The following is a 23274-nucleotide window of genomic DNA, read 5'->3' as shown; positions in this document are numbered from 1 at the left end:
AGCAAAACTCAAACCGGGTGGGAAGCCAATGCCGCCTCCGCAATAACCGAAGCGCCAAAACTAGCCTCCTCACGGGCTGCCACATCCAATCAGTAATGTTTCGAAAAGGTACTCCCAGAAGACCAAGTAGCTGCGCGGCAAATCTCCTCCAAGGAAAGGCCCCCTGACTCCGCCCAAGATGTGGCCAACGCTCGAGTCGAATGAGCACGCAGCTGCTCCGGCAACTGTTTCCCCGCTATCAAATAAGTTGAAGCAATCGTTTCTTTGACCCAACGAGCAATGGAAGCCTTAGAAGTAGCCATACCCTTGTTCTTGCCCGCGAACAACACGAACAGGTGATCCGACCGACGAAAGTCGTTAGTCACCCCCAAATAATGCAGAACAATCCGGCGGACATCCAGGAAACGCAAAGACGAGAAGCGCTCCCCCCAATCCTCCCGCCAAAAAGCCGGGAGGAACAAACACTGGTTCACATGAAAGGAAGAAACCACCTTAGGCAGAAAGGACGGCACCGTCCGAACAGACACCCCAGCATCCGAAATGCACAAAAAGGGATCCCTGCAAGACACCGTTGAGCTGAAGCCATGGCCACCAAAAACACCGTCTTCAACGTGACATCTTTCAGAGTAGCAGTAGATAAAGGCTCAAAAGGTGCCGCCCGCAATCCCCCAAGGACAAGTTTAAGACTCCACGCGGGACAGGTACATTTCACAGGAGGTCGGATATGGTGAACCCCCTTGAGGAATCGAACCACGTCGGGCTGCGACGCGAGCGCAGAACCAGAGACCCGACCCCTGTAACAAGCAATGGCCGCCACTTGAACCTTCAGGGAATTATAGGCCAACCCTTTAGCAACGCCCTCCTGCAGAAAGGAAAGAATAGCCAACAGAGACGCCTGGAAGGGTGAAATACCCTGCCCCCTACACCAGGACTCAAAAACTCTCCAGACTCTAGCATAGGAGGCAGAGGTAGAAATCTTTTTAGCTTGAAGAAGAGTTGAAATAACCTGTTCCGAATAGCCCCTACGTCTCAGCCGCGACCGTTCAAGAGCCAGGCCGTAAGACCAAAGTGGGACGGATTTTCCATGGATATTGGACCCTGAGTTAGTAAGTCCGGAGTCACTGGGAATGTCAGACGATCGCCCGCCGACAGCTGTATCAGATCCGCGTACCACGGCCGACGCGGCCAATCCGGAGCCACCAGGATCACCCTGCCCTGAAAGCGAGAGATGCGGTGCAACACCCGACCTATCATCGGCCAAGGAGGAAATACATACAGAAGGCAACCCGGAGGCCAAGGGAGGGCTAACGCGTCCACCCCCTCCGACTCCCGTTCCTTGCGTCTGCTGAAGTACCGAGGAAGCTTCGCATTGCGGGACGATGCCATGAGATCCATCTCCAGAAGACCCCACCGTAGGACCAGCAGATCGAACGCTCGAGCGGACAGCTCCCATTCGCCTGGATCGAGAAGATTTCTGCTGAGAAAATCCGCCTGAACGTTTTCGTGACCCGCAATGTGTGTCGCTGAGAGAAGAGGAACATGCACCTCCGCCCATCGAAACAGAACCATCGCCTCTTCGGCCAACTGAGGACTCCGGGTACTCCCCTGGCGATTGATATACGCCACCGCCGTGACGCTGTCCGAAAAAACCCTGGTCGGATGGTCCTGAATCATGGACTGAAACGCCAGAAGCGCAAGCCTGATCGCCCTCAACTCCAGCATATTGATCGACCACTGGGCCTCCTCCGAGGACCAAACACCCTGCGCCGACGCCTGCAGGCACTGTGCTCCCCAGCCCAGAAGGCTGGCATCCGTCGTAATTACGACCCAATCCGGAGTCGCCAGCGGCATGCCCCGGAATAGATTGAATTCGCTGAGCCACCACCGCATGCTGCGGGCCGCCTGAGGACTCCACTGTAGACGCCAATCGTAGTCCTGCGACACCGGGGACCACCGGGAAAGTAGAGACTTCTGCAACGGCCTCATGTGGAACCGGGCCCAGGGGACCACCTCCAGAGCCGCCACCATCGAGCCCAGAACCTGTACATAATCCCAAACCCGAGGCCTGGGCGAACTGAGAAGCAGACGAACTTGAGACTGTAACTTCTCTCCCCGGTCCCGGGGTAGAAACACCTTCCCCAGACAAGTGTCGAACCTCACTCCCAGATGCTCCAACGACTGGGACGGGGACAGAGAGCTCTTGGGAAAGTTGATGATCCACCCCAAAGACTGAAGGAGAGATATCACTCTCTGAGTCACCGACAAACTCTCCCGCCTGGAAGAGGCGCGGATCAACCAGTTGTCCAAGTAAGGGTGCACACGAATTCCTTCTTTGCGCAGAAATGCTGCCACCACCACCATCACCTTTGAAAAGGTGCGGAGCGCCGTTGCAAGACCAAAGGGCATCGCCCGAAATTGATAATGCTGGCCTAGGATCGCAAACCGAAGAAATCGTTGATGCGGAGGCCATATCGGAATGTGGAGGTACGCCTCCTTGAGATCGAGGGACGTGAGGAACTCCCCAGGTTTCATCGCTGCAATCACTGAGCGCACTGTCTCCATACGGAAATGGCGAACCCTGAGAAATTTGTTGACCCTTTTGAGATCCAGCACCGGTCTGAAAGACCCCTCTTTTTTGGGCACAATGAAGTAAATGGAATATCTGCCGAGAAATGGAATATCTGCCGAGAGGCACCGGCACCACCGCCCCCAAATCCAGAAGCACTTGAAGAGTCAGGCGGACCGAGTCTCCCTTGGCTGCCCCATTGCACGGGGACACCAAGAAAGAATCGGCGACGGGAGAGGCGAATTCTAACTTGTAACCTTCTTGAATAATATCCAAAACCCACTGATCCGACGTGATCTTGGCCCACTCCGCCAGAAAGGCAGACAGCCGCCCCCCCAAGGGAATGGCGGAGGGAGCCGAGACCCCGTCATTGTGGGGTGCGACTTGCTGGAGCACGGGCTGGCTGAGCTGATGGGGGTTTCGCCGTACGAAAGGAACTCTTTTGCGGAAACCTAGGTCTCGAGGAAGTGAAGGAACCATAAGCGGGCTGAAAAGAGGGCTTACCAGGTCTATATCTCTTAACATCCCAGAAACGTGGTCTGGCCGCCAAGGATTTTAAAGGGGGCCTAGGCGTGTCTTCCGGTAAGCGCTGCGTTTTGGTATCACCAAAATCCTTCACCAATTTATCCAAATCTTCCCCAAACAACAAACGCCCTTTAAAAGGGAGTTTCACTAGCCGAAGTTTGGAGGCCGCATCCGCCGCCCAATTACGGAGCCATAAAGATCTGCGAGAAATCACCGAAAGAGACATCTGCTTTGCAGAAGCGTGAATAATATCATATAAGGCGTCCGCCAAATACGCTAGACCAGACTCCAAATCAGCCAGTTCCGAGGGAACAGAGCCCCCGGACTCCATCAAATTATCCGCCATCAGCTGAGACCATTGCAGACAAGCCCGCGCCGCATACGAACTGCAAATCGCGGCTTGTAAGGTAACTCCAGCCACTTCAAAGGACATTTTTAGTGAAGATTCAATCTTCCTATCCTGGACATCCTTCAGCGCAACACCTCCTTCAACCGGCAAGGTAGTCTTTTTGGTAACCGCGGCCACCAGCGCGTCGACCCTGGGTAACTTAAATCTCTCTAGTTCGTTCGGGGCCACAGGATACAAGAGCCGCATGGCTTTCGACACCCGTAGACTAGCTTCCGGAGTGTCCCATTGCGTCGCAATAAGCTCTTGCATGGCTTCATGCACTGGAAAGGACCTAGTCGGCTTACGCGTCCCCGCCATAAGGGGGTTTGCGGACCCAGCAACTTGAGTATCCTCCTGCGAGATGTTTAATCCCTGCAACGCCTTAGAAATTAAAGAAGAAAGCTCTTCCCGGTGAAAAAGCCGGAGAGCGGAAAGATCATCCACGTCCCTACCCGGAGGTTCCTCCGCTTCTAAGTTCAGCACCTCACCTTCCTCCAGCGACTCAGGAAGGGTAAGAGAAAAAGGGGAGACGGGGTCATGGTCCCCTTCGTCCACCGCCGCAAGCCTGCGCCTCTTCGCAACCTGAGACTTCACCGGAGGGGAAACAATATTAACAGCAGCAGTACCAGTAAAACTATTAGTAGTAGTAGTAGTAGTGGACGTAGAGGGAACAGGCAGCACAGGAAAATTCACAGGCACCGGTTGAACAGGCTGAGAGCTCTGTAAAACAAAGGCACGGTGCATTAACATTACAAACTCTGGGGAAAACGAGCCTAGCCCGAATCCTGCCGACCCTGTTTGTCCTGTGCAGTAGTTTAGCGGGACCGCGGCTTCCCCCAGCGCTCCCGACGCTGCAACAGCCGCCGAAATTCCCTCAGACGCCGGTGCGCCCTGAATCAAGGCCGACTCGACCGCGAGGGAAGAGGAGCTCGATCGCGCCTCCCCAGCGCGGGAAATTGCCAAGTCGCACGCAGGTTGGAATGAATCCTCTGCCGGTGTCTCTGCGCACCCGGCAGAGCACAGTCCCGACGGTGTCCTGCGCTTCCCACAGCGCGAACACCTCTTAACAGCCTCTGCCGCCATTTTTTTTTTTTAAAACGGAGACAGCCCGCCAAAATCGCCGACGCAGCCCTCCAACAAAACCGGCACCCGGGACCGCACAACACGCATTCAAACCCCAGAAAACCAAAGTTCTTACTCACCCAAACAAACTTCCTAATCACACCACAGCAAGCAAGTAAGGTTATGGCTGGTAATTGTACTGAAAACTGACCAAAAGGTACAGCACAGCATAGGCAGGCTCAGAACTTTTTTTTTTTTTTTTTACTGGAAAGAAGAAAAATACAGAGCCCAAGTCAACCCCTCAATCAACCGGAGGGGAGGGTGGAGAAGGGACCTGGGGGGGCCCAGGTGTAGCTCCCAAAGCCAGCACCGCTCAGCCAGGCACCCCTGTCTCTCTGAAGAGAACGAGTCTCAACAGAAGACTATAAATTCACTCAATACACCGGATACAGCCAAAATCCAGGAGCTAGAGGTATAGCTACGAATCCTGCTGGGAGATAGAGCAAACTGAATGGACAGGAGGAATACTAGTATATAAGACCACCTGTTAATCAGTTTCTCTATCTCCACCTGCTGGTCGATGTGAGCTATCCCACTTGTCTCTGGATTCATCTGCTGCTATGCTAAGGAAATGGAAATTAACTCTTACAAAACTGCTACAGGGTGGGCCACGAAAAAGTAGCCCACCTCCAACGATACAAAAGATGGTAAAAGTGGTCCCCGTTCACGTCTATAGCCCTCCACAATCACTATTCAATGCTCTAGGGAGAACGCCATCTTTCTGGCACCGGTATTAGAGGCGGGCTATTTTTTTGTGGCCCACCCTATACTATTACTACTACTATGAATTATTTCTAGAGCGCTACCAGATGTACGCAGCGCCGTACAGAGTCACAAAGGAGACAGCCCCTGCTTGAATGCGCTCACAATCTATAAATCAAGACAGTTAAACAGGATGCTAGGGTAGGGGTTGCAAATACTGGATACACGCATGTACAACCAGGATAACAGTGCAAACATATTCATACCATACATAAGCATTTTCAGAACTATAGTTTGGGTGAAGCTGGGTTCAATACATGTGTAGCGTAACAGGGGTATAGCCAGACACCCAATTTTGGGCTGGCTTCAGCCCCAAGTGGGTGGGCACAGAAACCCTGCCCCTTCCTGGCATCTCCCCCCAGACAATCCGGCATCTCTTAATTTCATTTCTTCAACCTCCCCGGTACCTTCTAAATCCTTCAGTGCTGGGCTGGCAGTGAGCTGCAACTCATACTAGCTGCTCATGCTGGCCCTGAGCCTTCCCTCTCCTGCAACTTCCTGGTCCCAGAAAAAGGAAGTTACATCAGAGGGAAGGATCAGGGCTGGCGAGAACAGCCAGCATGAGTTTTCTGTTCACTGCTGGCCCAGCCCTGAAGGGCTTAAAAGGGTTGGGGGTTGGGGGAGTAAAGTTGAGATGTCCTCAGGTGGTGGGGCTTAGGGATCCCTGCCAGCCACAAACCAGCTGTGCTGCTGCTGAGTGGGACTGAGCTCACAACATTTACACCTGCTCTGGAGCAGATGAACATTTCTGAAACAGCATTTGTGTACTGTTAAGGATAGTTCTGACAGCCTGGTCTATATATGCATATAGGCATTGATGCGGCCTTTATAAAATATAGACTAGGAATTCCAGCCTACTGACGATTAAACCAAACTACTGAGAATGCAAGATTTAAAATTACATGAAAGTACAAAGTTGCAAGTTATTAGTGGAATTAATCCCAGTCTTACAGATCCAGCTTTTTGTAGCGGTCTACCTTTATAAAATAGCCGTAATATAGGCATGTTTTAGACATTCCACATAGGCGCCCAGTTATGAAATAACCCTGATATATATGTTATGACCAATAAATGCCCCCAATGTAATGGTTGGGGTCCATACTTAATATCTGCAGACTCAGAGTTCCAGAATCACCTGAATGATGCTAATTATGGCTTACTAAGCCATAAAACAAAGCCATATGGCTTACTAAACCATAAAACAAAGACTTGTTATTCTGCTACTTAAATACAATGGGAACTTTCCTTATTGGCAGTTCATGTAGTTATGTTATATACATTCTTATATCCTGCCAAATCTTCACCAGGTGAGTTCGAGGCAGGTTACAATCAGTGGTAAATTCGTTACATAGTAGAGCAGTGGTCTCAAACTCAAACCCTTTGCAGGGACACATTTTGGATTTGAAGGTACTTGGAGGGCCTCAGAAAAAAATAGTTAATGTCTTATTAAAGAAATGACAATTTAGTATGAGGTAAAACTCTTTATAGTTGATAAATCTTTCCCTTTGGCTAACTCTTAATAATAATATTGTAATTTATAGCTAAAGAGACATATGATCAAGAAACTCTTATTTTACTTTTGTGACTATGATAAACATACCAAGGGCCTCAAAATAGTACCTGGTGGGCCGCATGTGTCCCCCCAGGCCGCAAGTTTGAGACCACTGTAGTAGAGGAAGTACAATATAAAAATTGGTAATGGTTCTTCTGCTTCATGGTATATTAATGCCTGTGGCTTATAACTGTTCCAGGACAGTAATAAGACAGCAGCTTTTCAAATTGAGCTGTGAGCCTGTACCTACCTGTGCCTGCCCTCAAACCAGGGGCCCTACCTGAGCCATCTCAAAGACTCAGGTTCAAAGGACAGATCCAATTGAAATAGGGTTACCAGATGTCTGGGAAAACCCGGATGTTTGTCTGGGGTTTGGAAAGCCCCGATCTCCCAGCTGTGTCTGGAGGGCATCTGAGCATGCACAGATGATGTCACATGCATCCATGTGTACTCAGAGGCTCTCCAGACACAGCCTGGAGGTTGGAAAAGAAAGATGAGGCTTTGTGTGTGTGGGGGAGAGGGGGGCGAGGCTGGGGGGGGGGGGGGAACAGAACAGGGCGGGGCCATGAGTCCAGGTTTCTTTGTGGAAAAATCTGGTAACCCTAAACTGAGGACCTAATCAAATCTGTAACTTAGCATGTTTATTGCTTTTTCTTAAAAGACTTAACTTGGAAGAGACATGGTCTTATAATTCAAACTGATTTACAAGCCACCTCCCCCACCCCCCTAAAAAAAATCCTGACTGCTGTGGGCTTCTTAATAGTTTAGTAAGACCTGATTCAAGAGGGTGCAGAGTTCCATGATGCAGGCCACCTACTGAGGTAGTAGCTACAGGGAGCCTACTCATTTGCTGGGTAGACTGGGGGGCTAAAGCAGTACAAAGTTGCTAAGGCAACACATTTCTCTTTAAAAAAAAATATGGAGCTGCTCCTTCTAGGACCTCCCTCACCATAAGCAGCAGAAGACTTGGGAAGTGTCATTGCAGGAGGCTGGAAAACAGGACATGAAGTGTCATGGTGATAACAATCAGTTTGAAAACTGCTGATCTTATTACACACCCCAAACGGCAGTAGGCGACAGATCATGACTGCTGTAGAGACAAGGGGGTGAATCTAGCTAAGAAAACTAGTGAAACAGACATTGGGCTTGTCTGGTTTAGAATTTTCTTGTGGGGGAAAATGAGAAGCAAATGGGATAATCTCCTGCAGAAAAATCCTCCATGACTTGAATAACTCAACAGAGAAAATGTGGCATTTTAAACACAGAAAATATCTTAGGCCTTGTTCTGTAACCACATCCCTCTAGCCAACCTAGCAATACTTTCCCTTTTGATACGTTATACTGTAACATGTAAACCAAAAGTTCCAAGGCATGAATTGTTCTGGGGTCCACTTCCACAGTACGGCTGTACTAGAGCGTCAGGTCAATCACTAAGGATAGATCCTGGGAGCTCATTAGTTAAAGTGTGCCAGCGCTCAATTTTCTTATCCTTGTTTTTTAGACAGTCAAACCAGTGCTTCAGACGTTCTCCTTTTGCATTAATGCCTAGAACCACTCCACCTGTGAAAGCATAAACAGACGATTTATCTATTAACATCATTTATTCTGTATAAGTCCTTATCGAGCCACAAATTATAAGGTCAGTTTTCAGAAATGTTCTTTTTCAGTACATGATTCTGAAAATGCCTGGTGGGGGCAATTTTATGAAGGTAGTTTTGTGTTATAAATAATTTGCATGTAAATGTCTCTTATAAAATTATAATTTTATCCCAAGTATAAAAGTACACATGTGGTGCATACATTTACAAGAAGCAAGAGGTAGGCATGTTTAGGGGTGTGGTTTGCACTGAATGAGGGCGGAGTCACAAGCTATGAATGTCGGTTGTGTAAATATACACAACAGGTTTTGTGAAGTTATTTTATAAAGAGATATATATGGTAACTGAAGTTGTTTTAGATGCATTTCATTGGGTAAATAGCTGCAATTTCATGTATACATCGCATACACATGTAAATTTATTTATTTATTTGTTCATTTTTATAGCCCGTCCTCCCCAGGAGCCCAGAACGGGTTACAATAAAATAAAATTAGGTACTTAGAACTTCTTTATCTGTCCCTAAGGCTCACAATCTAGCTAAAGTACCTGTTATTAAATAGTAAAGATTTAACAAATTTCAATAATAAAAAATATTAATTATAATAATAGAAAATTGTAAGAAAAATAAAAAAGAAATAAAAAGAATAAACTTAAAATAAAACAAAAAACTCAAAGTCCCAAAACAATCCAGCAACCCTCGGCACTAATTGCACAGATTTTTTAAAAAGTATTTATTTGGCCAGGGCTTTACACATGCGATTAAGGAAATAATTCTCCTTAATACCACATTGTTTATTTTGCCCTCCCAAAAAAATAAAAAATAAAACACATCCTACAGCATCATTACTAACTGGGTGGGATTTTATATGTATAACTTTGTAAAATGGGCCAGCTATGTGTGGAAGGGGCACTATTTACACATGGAAGTGGCAAAATGACCGTTTTCATGTGAAAATGCTGGTGCTTCCATGCGGAACTACCGAGTTCATGCTGCTCATTTTTTCCATGTGTCAGAGCAAAAAAAGCACCAAGGGCCATCAGGCTTGGGACAATCAACGAGATGTATCGGTAGACCCGACACAGGCTGTGTTTCAGCATAATATGATTTTGTCAGGGGTCATCCAAGTAAAACAGTGCTAAATGGTCACTCATAATTGTTAGACTGCCATTAAATATAACTGGGACAGCCAATTTACTATGTAATTCAAAGCATAATTCCTGGTATCAGCATCCTCAAAATTATGCCTACACATAGCCCTTGTAGGATTGACCAGTAAATCTTGATTATCCCATACTTTGATAGCTCTTGGTGCTTTTTTGTTCTGATTTTGTGTAGTGTATTTTGATTCTCTTTGCCACTTTTCCAAGTGTACATTTATAAACTAGCTTCTCCTTCCACTGTGGGCTCCTTTTACGAAGATGCGCTAGCGGTTTTAGCGCACGCACAAAATTACCACGCGCTAGCAAAATTATTACCTCCTGCTTAAAAGGAGGCGGTAGCGGCTAGCGCGTGCTATTCCGCGCGTTAAGGCCCTAGCGCACCTTTGTAAAAGGAGCCCTGTATGTGCCCGCAAATACATAGGCACCCCTGCATGCCCTTATATGTATTTTATTAAAGTTTCCGTGTTTGCAGAGCCTTTTATAAAATGCCATCATAAATGAGCACGTCTCAACTTCAATTTCCCCAGTTTTGACCACAATATTTTTATAAAATGAATCATCATATGTCTTTATAAAATAGCCTGATGGAATGCTGCACAAGATATGGAGAGTTGAGACAATACTATATTAATACTATATTAAACAGCACAATTGAAATCTTTTCTTTCCCGGAGAAATAGAGTGAATTGCTCTATAGATAACTTAATTGATTAGTTTGCATGACCATTAATTCAGAAAATAGGAAAACTGGCCATTTTCCAGCCTTGGAATAAATGGTCTTAACTTACAGAAAAGAACTCTGTAAGAGTGCGCTAAGGACACTTTTTACCACTACTGAGTAAATAGACCCCTAAGAAACTTTGTCCACAGCTATGTAATTTTCCCTGAAGGAACAGGGGTTAAGTTTAGGGCAGGTCCCCTAAATTACATGCTGGGATTTAATATTGAAGTCCATGTGCTTATTGTATCCCAAGTGCTCTGCAAAATAGATAAGGTAAAGAATTCTTACCAGCTCACTGTCAGATTTTTAAAGTGATAATTTGTGGTGTGTTTCCCCTTGAAAATAAAGTTGCAAGGGAACTGAAAACCGCACTGCTCCTTGTGACCCTGGGCAAGTCACTTAATCCTCCACTGCTCCAGGCACATTAGACAGATTGTGAGCCCACTGGGACAGATAGGGAAAATGCTTGAAGTACCTGTATGTAAACCACTTTGAGTGTGATTTTATAACTACAAAAAGGTAGTACAGTACTCCCCCGATATTCGCAGGGGTTCCGATCCAGGAATCCCCGTGAATTTTGAAAAACTGCGAATATGGTTTTTTGCCTGTCACAAGGCAGGAGAGGGCAGCTGGAGCACTGGCGAGTGAAGAAAATCACTCACGGTCTGCTCTGACTGCCTCTTCCTGTTACTAAAGTAAGGCTACACCAATCAGGAGCTGCTTTGACACGCAGCTCCTGATTGGCATAGCCTGACTTTAGTACAGGAAAAGGCGGTCGGAGAATACCACAAATTAGTGAGTCTGCGAACCGCGAATTTGCGGGGGAACACTGTAAACAAGTCCCAATCCCTTTCCCTTCCTTCCTTGTTTTTAAAGAGTTAGTTACTTTGATGGAAAGGAGGCCTGTTCATGATGGATCTCTGACCTTTGTTTGAATTATTTACGTGACACAAAAGACATAAAGCTAAAAACAAATTTGCTAAGAATATAATTGTAGCAGTCTTTCTTAGATAGGCATTTTTAGAGAGCCATTCTTCAAGCTTTGCCAGGTCTTTCTTCATGTTATTCACACCATCCAGCATGTCTACTCTATTGCAGATTTTTGAATCATCCGCAAAGAGGCAAATCTTACCCGACAACCCTTCAGCAATACCGTTTAGAGAGGGAAGATATGATAGAGACGTTTAAATACCTATGTAATGTAAATGCACATGAGTCATTTGAAAGGAAACTCTGCAATGAGAGGACATAAGTTGGAGTAATCTAAGGAAATACTTTTTTATCCCAGGACAAGCAGGCAGCATATTCTTGACTGATGGGTGACGGCACCGACGGAGCCCTGGTACGGACAATTTTAGAGTGATTGCACTCTAAGAACTTGGAAAGTTCTGGTAGGCTGCACCGCGCACGCGCGTGTGCCTTCCCGCCCGACAGAGGCGCGCGGTCCCCAGTTTCTTAGTTTCCGCGGAGCTAAGAAGACGCGTTTCTTTCAACGGCTGTTGAAAGTTCTTTTTTCTACTTAATATCGCCTTCCCGCTCGCGTAAACCCTTTTGGAAATTTTATTTCCGTTGTTTCTTTTCTTTTCTTAAAAAAAAACAAAAAAAAAAAACTTAATTTTTTTCTTCAGTTTTCGGTTAGCCCCGGCGGGGCCTATTGCCATCATCGAGGCCTCGGCCTTCGATTTGGCAGAAGCCGTATTCACTTTCATGCCCCCTCAACCCGGGTTTAAAAAGTGCCAGCGGTGCGCTCGACCAATTTCACTGACAGACCCACACAACTGGTGTCTGCAGTGTCTTGGTCCTGACCATCGAGCGTCTACCTGCTCCCGCTGTGCGACTTTAAAGAAGAGAACACTTAAAAACCGCCAGATACAGCAGCAGTTATTGTTCGGCGCCGAGATGTCTGATTCCGCACCACCGGCACCGACGTCGGCTCCATCTCAGTCGGCACCTACTTCGTCGACACCGCACGATACCGCGCCAGCGTCGCACCCCGCAGGTAAGCCGGCTAAGAAGCCTTCCCCGTTGGAGCGTCCTCCGGTCTCAGTAGCAGCGAGTCCAATCCTGCCGACCACGAGGCGCCCACGGAAGCGCTCCGCTCCGATTGAGGTGAGCCCCTCGACATCGGGTTCCTCTTCGGAGTGTAGAGCGGCACCCAAGGTACCGCAGAAGAAAAAAGCGGTACCGGTGCCTTCATTGGACGAGCGCATTGCCGCAGTCCTGCAGGTCCAGCTAAAGGAACAACTCCAACAGCTACTCCCTGCTCTTTTGACTCCGAGCCTTCCAGTCCCGGTCCGGTCTGAGCCGCTGGTACCGACGGTGCAGCAGCCCCCTTTATCGGCATCCACTTTGTCGGTACCGGGGCACATCACTTCTTCGGTATCAATGCCAGTCTTGGCACCGGAACCGAGACACCAGGCTGTTCAAACATCGGCACCGGCACAACCCTTAACATCTCCCGGTACCGGTTCACAGAGGTCTGGTAAGTCAACTCATAAAACTCGGCATCTAGAACCCTCCACACCGGAGTCACGAGACCGCAGTTTTCAGGTGAGGGACCCTGATCTGTGGGGTGATTCAGAAGAGCCTTTCCTCTCTGAGGGAGAGTGTTCATCAGGGGACGAGGATCCTTCTGGTTTTGATCCATCTTCCAAACCTGATGCAACTTCTTTCACCTCTTTTCTTAAAGAGATGTGTGACTCTATCTATTCCCTTGGAGGCTGAATCCAAAAAATCCAAGGCATTTTTAGATGCTCTTGACTTTGACCAGCCTCCAAGGGAATTTCTCAAGCTGCCTCTCCATGACATTTTAAGAGAGACATTTTACAAAAATCTAGAGACACCCTTGACCATTCCAGGAGCTCCCCGTAAACTGGACTCCTTATATAAGGTTATACCAATTCCAGGCTTTGACAAGCCTCAACTCCCCCACGAGTCTTTATTAGTAGAGTCTACTTTAAAGAAATCCACGGGGGCTAGTGTATATGCTTCTGTCCCTCCTGGCAGGGAAGATAAGGCCATGGATAAGTTTGGCAAAAGGCTGTATCAAAATGCAATGCTAGCGAACAGGTCAGGAAACTATGCTTTCCATTTTTCCTTTTATCTTAAGCATCTTATTCAAAGTTTGTCATCTTTTGAGAAATATCTCCCTGACCGTAAGAAATCAGCCTTTCGCCAAACTTCTTCATCGCTCTTGCAACTGCGCAAGTTCATGGTCAGATCAATCTATGACACTTTTGAGCTGACCTCTAGAGCCACGGCTATGTCAGTGGCTATGCGACGACTGGCCTGGCTCAGAGTGTCCGAACTCGATGTCAATCACCAAGATCGACTGGCCAATGCACCTTGCCTAGGGGATGAGCTGTTCGGAGAATCCATGGACTCTACTACTCAGAAACTTTCAGCTCATGAGACTCAATGGGATACTCTCCTTAAGACAAAGAAGAAGACCCCACCTTCTAGGCCTTTTCGTCAACAATCGGCCTACCAACGAAGGTTTGTGGCTCGTCCATTACCTCAAACACAGCAACAACCCAGGCGTCAGAGGCAGCAATAGAGGCAACCTGCTCGACCTGCCCAGCAGCAACAGCAAGTGAAACCTCCTCCTTCTCAAAAGTCAACTCAGCCCTTTTGACTTGGTTCTCCAGGACATAGCCAATCTTCCTCCTTCTACTCATCTTCCACAGCCCATAGGAGGACGCCTTATACATTTCATAAGCCGTTGGGAAATCATCACCTCGGACCTGTGGGTCCTCAACATCATCCGCCACGGCTACTCTCTCAACTTTTAGACACCTCCTGCCCAAAGTCTGCCAAGAGAGTCTGCTTTCAACACTCCTCGGTCTTCCCTCCTTCTTCAAGAGGTTCAATCCCTCCTCCTTCTGAACGCTATAGAGGAAGTTCCTCTAGATCAGAGAGGGCAGGGATTCTACTCCCGTTATTTTCTAGTCCCCAAAAAGACAGGAGATCTAAGACCCATTCTAGATCTTCACGATCTAAACAAATGCTTGGTCAAGGAGAAATTCAAAATGCTTTCTCTGGCCACTCTTTACCCTCTTCTCAATCAAGGCGACTGGCTATGTTCACTCGATCTCAAAGAAGCATACACTCATATACCGGTAAATCTGGCCTCCAGACAGTACCTACGCTTCATGATCAATCGTTGTCATTACCAATACAAGGTGCTGCCCTTCGGTCTTGCCTCCTCTCCAAGAGTGTTCACCAAATGTCTGATTGTGGTGGCTGCCTTTCTACGATCTCACCACCTTCAGGTCTTTCCTTACCTGGATGACTGGTTAATCAAGGCCAATTCATCTCAGACTGTTCTCCTGGCCACCAACCAAACCATCATGTTTCTTCAACTTCTGGGGTTCGAGATCAATCTACCCAAATCTCATCTCATCCCCACTCAGAGACTTCAATTCATCGGAGCTGTCTTGGACACAGTCCTCATGAGAGCGTTCCTGCCATCCAACAGTCTTCAAACGCTTCAATCTCTGTGTCAGCAGGTGCTTCTACAACTTTCCATCTCTGCCAAGCAAATGATGATACTCTTGGGTCACATGGCCTCCACAGTTCATGTCACACCCTTCGCACGTCTTCACCTGCGCACTCCTCAATGGACCCTAGCTACTCAGTGGTCCCAAGCGATGGATCCTTGCTCACGTCACATATCTGTCACATCATCTCTTCGTCAGTCTCTACAATGGTGGTTGATATCCTCAAATCTATCCAGAGGTCTTCTGCTCCATCTACCTCCTCATCAACTAGTCATCACCACCGACGCCTCCCCTTATGCCTGGGGAGCTCATTTGAACGAGTTCCAAACTCAAGGCCTTTGGACAGCCCAGGAAAAGAAGCATCACATCAATTTCCTGGAACTCAGAGCGATGTTTTATGCCCTCAAGGCCTTCCAACATCTTCTCTTCCCTCAAGTTCTCCTGCTGTGCACAGACAATCAAGTTGCGATGTACTACATCAACAAGCAGGGTGGGACGGGCTCTCGCCTCTTGTGCCAGGAAGCCCAGAAGATCTGGACTTGGGCCATAAATCACCATCTATTCCTGAAAGCTATCTACATTCAGGGAGAAAAGAATTCCTTAGCGGACAAGCTCAGCAGAATTCTCAAGCCTCACGAGTGGACACTCGATCCTTTCACTCTACAATCCATCTTCGCTCAATGGGGCACTCCTCAGATAGACCTCTTTGCAGCTCCTCACAATCACCAGCTGCCCCTATTCTGCTCCAGACTCTACTCTCCTCACCATCTGGCAGTGGATGCATTTCTCCTCGACTGGTCCAATCTGTTCCTGTACGCTTTCCCTCCTCTGCCTCTCATGTTGAGAACCTTGTTCAAGCTCAAGAGGGAACGAGCCACCATGATTCTGATTGCTCCGAGGTGGCCCAGGCAACATTGGTTCTCCCTTCTACTTCAACTCAGTTCCAGGGAACCTTTTCTTCTTCCACTGTTTCCTTCTCTGCTTACACAGCATCAGGAGACCCTTCTACATCCCAACCTCCAGTCTCTGCACCTGACAGCTTGGTATCTCTCGGGCTGACTTCTCATGATACTCTTGTCTCAGCCCGTTCGTTCCATTCTAGATGCCTCCAGGAAACCAGCCACTCTGCAATGTTACCATCAGAAGTGGACAAGATTTTCTTCCTGGTGTCTTCTTCACCATCTTGATCCCACTTCCCTGGCAGTGGAGACATTGTTGGATTATTTGCTTTCTTTGTCTGACTCTGGCCTCAAGTCTTCTTCCATCAGAGTCCATCTCAGTGCCATTGCTGCCTTCCATGAGCCGGTTCATGGAAAACTTCTCTCAGCTCATCCCCTGGTGTCCAGGTTCATGCGAGGTCTTTTCAATGTGAAACCACCTCTTAAAGCCCCTCCTGTTATCTGGGATCTCAATGTGGTTCTTTCCGCCTTAATGAAGCCTCCATTTGAACCTTTGGCTACCACTCCTTTCAAGTTTCTCACTTGGAAGGTACTTTTCCTTATTGCTCTTACCTCTGCCAGGAGGGTCAGTGAGCTACATGCACTAGTTGCAGATCCACCTTTTACGGTCTTTCATCATGACAAGGTGGTTCTGCGTACACATCCAAAGTTTCTCCCTAAGGTTGTCTCTGAATTCCATCTCAACCAATCCATTGTTCTGCCTGTCTTCTTTCCGAAACCTCACTCTCATTCTGGGGAACAGGCTCTGCATACTTTGGATTGTAAACGGGCTCTAGCTTACTATCTAGAGCGTACGAAACCCCACAGATCAGTTCCCCAACTCTTTCTATCCTTTGATCCGAATAAATTGGGACGTCCTGTTTCTAAACGTACGTTGTCTAATTGGCTGGCAGCGTGCATTTCATTCTGTTATGCTCAGACCGGACTGACACTGGAAGGTTCTGTCACGGCCCATAGAGTCCGAGCGATGGCAGCATCTGTAGCTTTCCTCCGTTCCACTCCTATTGAGGAAATCTGCAAGGCTGCTACTTGGTCCTCAGTTCATACTTTTACATCTCATTATTGTCTGGATGCATTCTCCAGACGGGATGGACACTTCGGCCAATCTGTTTTGCAAAATTTGTTTTCCTAATGGCCAACCTTCCCTCCATCCCTCTTTTTGTTAGCTTGGAGGTCACCCATCAGTCAAGAATATGCTGCCTGCTTGTCCTGGGATAAAGCACAGTTACTTACCGTAACAGGTGTTATCCAGGGACAGCAGGCAGATATTCTTGCGTCCCTCCCACCTCCCCGGGTTGGCTTCTTAGCTGGCTTATCCTAACTGGGGACCGCGCGCCTCTGTCGGGCGGGAAGGCACTCGCGCGTGCGCGGTGCGGCCTTCCAGAACTTTCCAAGTTCTTAGAGTGCAATCACTCTAAAATTGTCAGTACCGGGGCTCCGTCGGTGCCGTCACCCATCAGTCAAGAATATCTGCCTGCTGTCCCTGAATAACACCTGTTACGGTAAGTAACTGTGCTTTACAGAAAGGGTGGTAGATGCATAGACTAGTATCCCAGAAGAGGTGGTGGAGACAGAGACAGTGTCTGAATTCAAAAGGTCCTGGGATAGGCACGTGGGATCTCTTGGAGAGAGAAAGAGATAATGGTTACTGCGGATGGGCAGACTAGATGGGCCATTTGGCTTTATCTACCATCATGTTTCATTTTTCTATGTTTCGGCTAAACAGCCTGACTCAGGAGTCATAGTCATAAAATGAATCAATTTGAATGTGAAGAAAGATAATGTGAAGCCGGGAAAACCAAAGCTCACGAAGAAAAATCTATTCAAGGCAGGCTGTTTAGCCGAAACACTGCCCGTGTCAAGTTGCATCATTCTTTTGCTTGGTATGACTGAACTGAAGAGTTGAGTCACTCTTTTACTTTGCATGACTGTATTGAATTATGTTTTTGTCCTGTATGGTTGCTATTAAATAGCCTTCGGTTTGAAGACCTGGACTACTCTGCTCCTTTTGGATTGTTCAGTATTTTTTTGCAGAGATTGACAACATCCCTATTGCCAGTGCATAGAGGAGGTGTTGACAGCACACTCTGGTTCAGGTCACTCCTGATTTGTATACAGTGAAGGCATGCAGATTCCTGAAAACCTGACTGGCTAAGTATGCCCCAAGGATTAAGTTGAGAATCCCACACAGAAAATAGGTACAAAACTCCACGAGTGGCAAGCGTATGCATACTTTCTCTTTCAATTTGGTACAAAGACTACAGGCAAAACGGTTTAAGAATTGATTACCTAATATATCCATGCAGAAATTTGTTTGCAACTTACCAATAAAATCATTTGATTTTCCAATATCATAATCCCACACTGTGACTTCTAAGGTCTTTTTTGCCAGATCGCCGTGTTTTATTTCATAGCAAAATTCCTACCGTAACAAAGAAAATAACACAATATAATTATAATTGATAAACTGCATGGGGTCATAAAAGAGGAGCAGCCTAACGGTTAGTGCAATGGCCTGCAAACTAGGGGAATTGGGTTCAGTCCCCACTGTAGTTCCTTGTGACTCAGAGTAAGTCATCATCACAAAAACACCCTAACTCTGTATTGTGACACCATTACTGAAGCTCATGTAAGAAAACCTCACAGAAACACCCTAACTCTATATTGTAACATCTTTACAGAAGCTCAAGTAAACCGCTCTGAATTGTATAGAAGCTTACAATACACAATAGACATAACCCTCCACTGTCCCAGACACAAAATAAGTACTTGTATATTATAAGTAAACTGCTTTGATTGTAACCACAGAAAGGTGATATATCAAGTCCCATCCTCTTTCTCTTTATCTGTTCAAATGTATTTCCCAATCTTTTCCAACATTTTTCTCAATGCATTATGTTAACAAAGGTGAGTATGCCTTACATATTTTGGACTATACAGATGCCCTCTTTAATCTAGAGCGCTTAGTGGCGTAGAAGGGTAGGAGGCACCCGGGGTGATGGCGCCCTCCTCTCCACGCCCCTGCTCCTTCCCGCCCCCAACTCCACACTCGAGCTCTTCCTCTCCCCTCCCCCCTGTACCTCTAAATCTTTGCCAGCACGAGTGGCTTCTCCAGCATGCTCCTCGTGCCAGAGTTGCATTTCCCTCTGATGGCACTTCCTGGCCTCTTGATCCAGAAATGATTCAGAGGGGAACCAGGCTGACATGAGCTATAGGCAGGAGAAATTATTTGCACTAGCGATGTACTGGTTGGGGGGGGAGGGATGGCATGTGCGTGGTGTAGCGGAGAGATGCCGGTGCCCCCACCATGACGCTTGGGGCGGTTCACCCCCCCCCTTTTTCTATGCCGTTGGGTCTGCTTCTTTTTGCCCTAACAGAACTTGCATTGCTATAGTGAAAATACCATGGTTGAGTCAGTGGTTAACCTTCACTGAAGAGCTTTGCAATACTGCAACATGGAGTTTGATCCGCCCAGTTACAGTAGGTTATGTGGAGACAGACTCTTGATACACAATGCTTAGGCAGGTCATTCTTTGGGGTCTATTACAGATCACCGTTTGTTCTCTTACCAGGCTGCTCTCTGGGATGGGGAATTGCCACTTTATGAGTGTTTAACGCTTGTGCCGAGAGAGTGAGTCCGTTGCCCTGACGCAGCTATACAGCGAAATGCAAGCTAATTAATATCGGCAAAAATTGACCAGGGCAGAGACAGCACGAAGTGCAGTGAAGTGCCGCGTTACTATTTGACCAACAGAGCGTCCAGAGCAAGATAAGTTTTGTAATCTCTGGGTCATTTTAAGCATGCACAGAAGGTATAAAAAGTAAATGCCTATACAAGTTTGTTAATGCGCACGATTGCTGAAATTTACACAAACTTGCTTGGACAGGAGGGTTTTTTGAGCCGATGAGGTTGTTTCCTTTTCCAGTATGGTTGCTTAGTTTTGTACTTGCAACATACAGGAATCTGAGGCTCGTTTCCACCTTTAATTGAAGATGAATTATTTTTGAACTAATCAACAGTGAGAGGAAGATTCCTTACATTTTGAAGTTAGTTTATAGACTCTAATCTTTATAAAAGAGATACTAGTGGTGAATATAATTATTTATCTCATTTTTGGACATATAATGGGGAATTAAAACCCCTGTTACTAAGTTCTGAGTCTCATTATCATTTTAGTGAGATTTTTTTTTAAATTACAGAACGGATAAATCAGCTTGTCATTGCGTCATGGGCCTCACTTGACTGATATTACCTCATTGAACTCTGGATTTAACGTTTTCTTTTTCACAGCCGTCTTGTGCTTTGATTTCTTGTCCTCATCTGGTTTTAAGTATCTGCAAAGATGAAATGAATGATGAAGATTAGAAGACTCAGGAAAACATCAATTGTTGTTTATTTTCTTTTCTCTCTTTTTACTGATTGTCTTCTTACATTTTTTTAATGAATATGAATGTTTTATATGCATGCACATCCAGCATACAGGTCTGTCACACTCCTTTTAACCTTTAACACTTGTTTTCATAAAGGGTGTCCATATAGCATCCAATCAGGTTAAAGAGCCTGCCTAGCTGAATATGCCATTTAAATAACTTGAATGCCCCAAGTGTTGAGCACATCCTTTTGGGTGGTGTTAAGTGTACAGAGCATTTTACATGTGATTACGGTAGTGGGATTAAATCTGTAAGATTCATGCCAGTAGACCATATGGGATCGATTTTCAAAGAAAGTTATGGGGTAGATATTAAGACAGCGATGGCCAACATTTGGCTGACTGATGATGGCTTTGTTCCTAGATAATCAATGCCAAGCCAAGTCTGGGCTCTGGCACTGAATATCCAAGCATACACGGCCAGCTTAAACTTAGCTGGTTAGGAACTAAACTCTTTATGTTGTGTGTAAAAAAAAAAAAAAAAAAAATCTGTGCTGATAAAAATTAGCACTAAACACTATTAGAACATAGAATAGCCTTACTGGGTCAGACCAAAGGTCTATCATAAGAACATAAGAATTGCCACTACTGGGTCAGACCAGTGGTCCATTGTGCCCAGCAGTCTGCTCCCGCGGCGGCCCTTAGGTAAAGGACCAGAGCTCTAACTGAGTCTAGCCTTACCTGTGTATATTCTGGTCTAGCAGGAACTTGTCTAACTTTGTCTTGAATCCCTGGAGGGTGTTTTCCCCTATGACAGCTTCCGGAAGAGTTTTCCAGTTTTCCTCCACTCTCTGAGTGAAAAAGAACTTCCTTACATTTGTACAGAATCTTTCCCCTTTTAACTTTAGAGAGTACCCTCTTGTCCTTCCTACCTTGGAGAGGGTGAATAACCTGTCTTTATCTACCAAGTCTATTCCCTTCATTATCTTGAACGTTTCAATCATGTCCCCTCTTAGTCTCCTCTCTTCAAGGGAGAAGAGGCCTAGTTTCTCTAATCTCTCGCTGTACAACAATTCCTCCAGCCCCTTAACCATTTTAGTTGCTTTTTTCTGGACCCTTTCGAGTAGTACCGTGTCCTTCTTCAAGTACGGCGACCAGTGCTGGACGCAGTATTACAGGTGGGGTCGCACCATGGCCCGGCACAGCGATATGATTACCTTCTCCGATCTGTTCATGATCCCCTTCTTAATCATTCCAAGCCCAGTAGCCCATTCTCACAGTGGCCAAAACCCAAAAAGTAGCAAAATTCCAGCATCTCAAAGAATAGCAAGATTCCGGAACCCCAATGAGAGCAACATTTCAGAGCTGAGATTGTGATGTCATAATGTCTCATTCCACAGTGCCTCCGAGTCATCAGTGATGTTACAATGGCTTAATTGTCCTATACTTGGCTCACATAAGAATAGCCATACTGGTTCAGACCAATGGTCCATCTAGCCCAGTAGCCCGTTCTCACGGTGGCCAATCCAGGTCCCTAGTACCTGGCCAAAACCCAAGGAGTAGCAACATTCCACACTACTAATCCAGGGCAAGCAGTGGCTTCCCCCCATGTCTTTCTCAATAACAGGCTATGGACTTTTCCTTCAGGAACTTGTCCAAATCTTTGCTATGCTATCTGCTCTTACCACAACCTCTGGCAACGCATTCCAGAGCTTGTAGTAAGATTTATGGATGACTAATCAGTTACATAAACAAATACATGCCTGTCTTAGTCAGATGCTAGGGAAAACCATATTCTCCTTATCCAGGTTCAGCAAGCTTTGCCTACTTACACGACACATAGACCTAGGCGTTATGAAATACTTTTATTATGAAAATAGAAAAATATAGTTCATAAGCCAGCAGCAATAACTAATTATTGTTCACAAAATATCCGAATACATATATGAAACTCAGTACATAGTTCTCACACCACACTTGCTAGATAAATGAGTAAAACTAATTCTTACACTCTAAATAATTCCTTATAATAATAATTCCTGATTAGCAGCAACTAAAATATAGCTTATCACCACAGGTACTTCATTTCCTTGTCCCAAAGACAATAGAATTCTCTCTAACTCAGCTGAAAAGACAATAGAATTCCTTATTCTCACCACATAGATCAGGCCTCAGCAAAATCGGGGAGAAGGAATCGGTCTCTTTCCTCCGCTTAGCAGATATAGGAATTCTTCTGATTAGGAACAGTCTGTCAGCCACTGGAAAAGCTGTAAATTAGGTTGGCAGCAAAGGTTTCCTATATGTGATGGAATCCCGATCTGTATAAAAGTCCAATTTCTCTCTCTCAAGCAAAGAGTCACAAGAGGTAACTTTTCAGGTCTTAATTATTATAGATGTGCAGAGAACACCTATGATAAGATGCAAGCTTCCTCACATCCTAGCACAGACTAATTAATAATTAGGCACATTCCACTTGGTTCTCGTCAGATGACCTCTCCGGACCAATCCAGAAACAGAACTGAATGAATAGCCTTTCTGTACAGAGTCTCAAACTGTAAAACAGAGGTGCCTTCGTTAGATAAGAACAGCACAGGAGCAATGCCTCCCCAAGATTCACACAGGCTGAGCATGTAGGCATAACTGGATATCCTTGACTAGAATACAGTTCTGGTACATACCCAGAATGCATCAGGTATCATAAACAGCAAAGAGGTTTTCTTCTTTCTCTTCTTGCATGGCTCAGGCTGGAATGATTTCTTGCAGACAATGGTTCAGGCTTTATGATGTCAGAGAGGCCTAACCTTCAGGTGTGAATAAGGAAACACCCCTACAAGCTTAACTATTCTCTGAGTGAAAAAAAATTTCCTCCTATCAGTTTTAAAAGTATTTCCCTGTAACTTCATCGAGTGTCCCCCTAGTCTTTGTAATTTTTGACGGAGTGAAAAATCGATTCACTTGTACCCGTTCTACTCCACTCAGGATTTTGTAGACTAATATAAATGGTGTCAGAGCTGTGCTCCAAATTCTTCTATCTCACATTAAAAAAATGGG

At 46.2% G+C, this 23274-nt stretch overlaps 1 protein-coding gene across 1 annotated transcript in view; it reads right to left on the bottom strand.

The window, feature by feature from the left end:
- Positions 1-6958: 6958 nt before the first annotated feature.
- Positions 6959-23274, bottom strand: part of DOC2B (double C2 domain beta) — a 451468-nt gene continuing 435152 nt past the window's right edge. The window contains exons 7-9 of the mRNA XM_033922682.1: positions 20107-20188; positions 18179-18275; positions 6959-8475 (exon numbers count right to left, since the gene is read on the bottom strand). Of these exons, the coding sequence (XP_033778573.1) occupies positions 8339-8475; positions 18179-18275; positions 20107-20188 (316 nt within the window). The 3' untranslated portion in view covers positions 6959-8338. The remainder of the gene's footprint in view (positions 8476-18178; positions 18276-20106; positions 20189-23274) is intronic.

The sequence above is a fragment of the Geotrypetes seraphini genome, chromosome 15 (assembly GCF_902459505.1).
Source record: "Geotrypetes seraphini chromosome 15, aGeoSer1.1, whole genome shotgun sequence".
Taxonomy (NCBI): domain Eukaryota; kingdom Metazoa; phylum Chordata; class Amphibia; order Gymnophiona; family Dermophiidae; genus Geotrypetes; species Geotrypetes seraphini.
The sequence above is the reverse complement of the archived record's forward strand: the minus strand, read 5'-3'. Positions and strand labels throughout refer to the sequence as shown.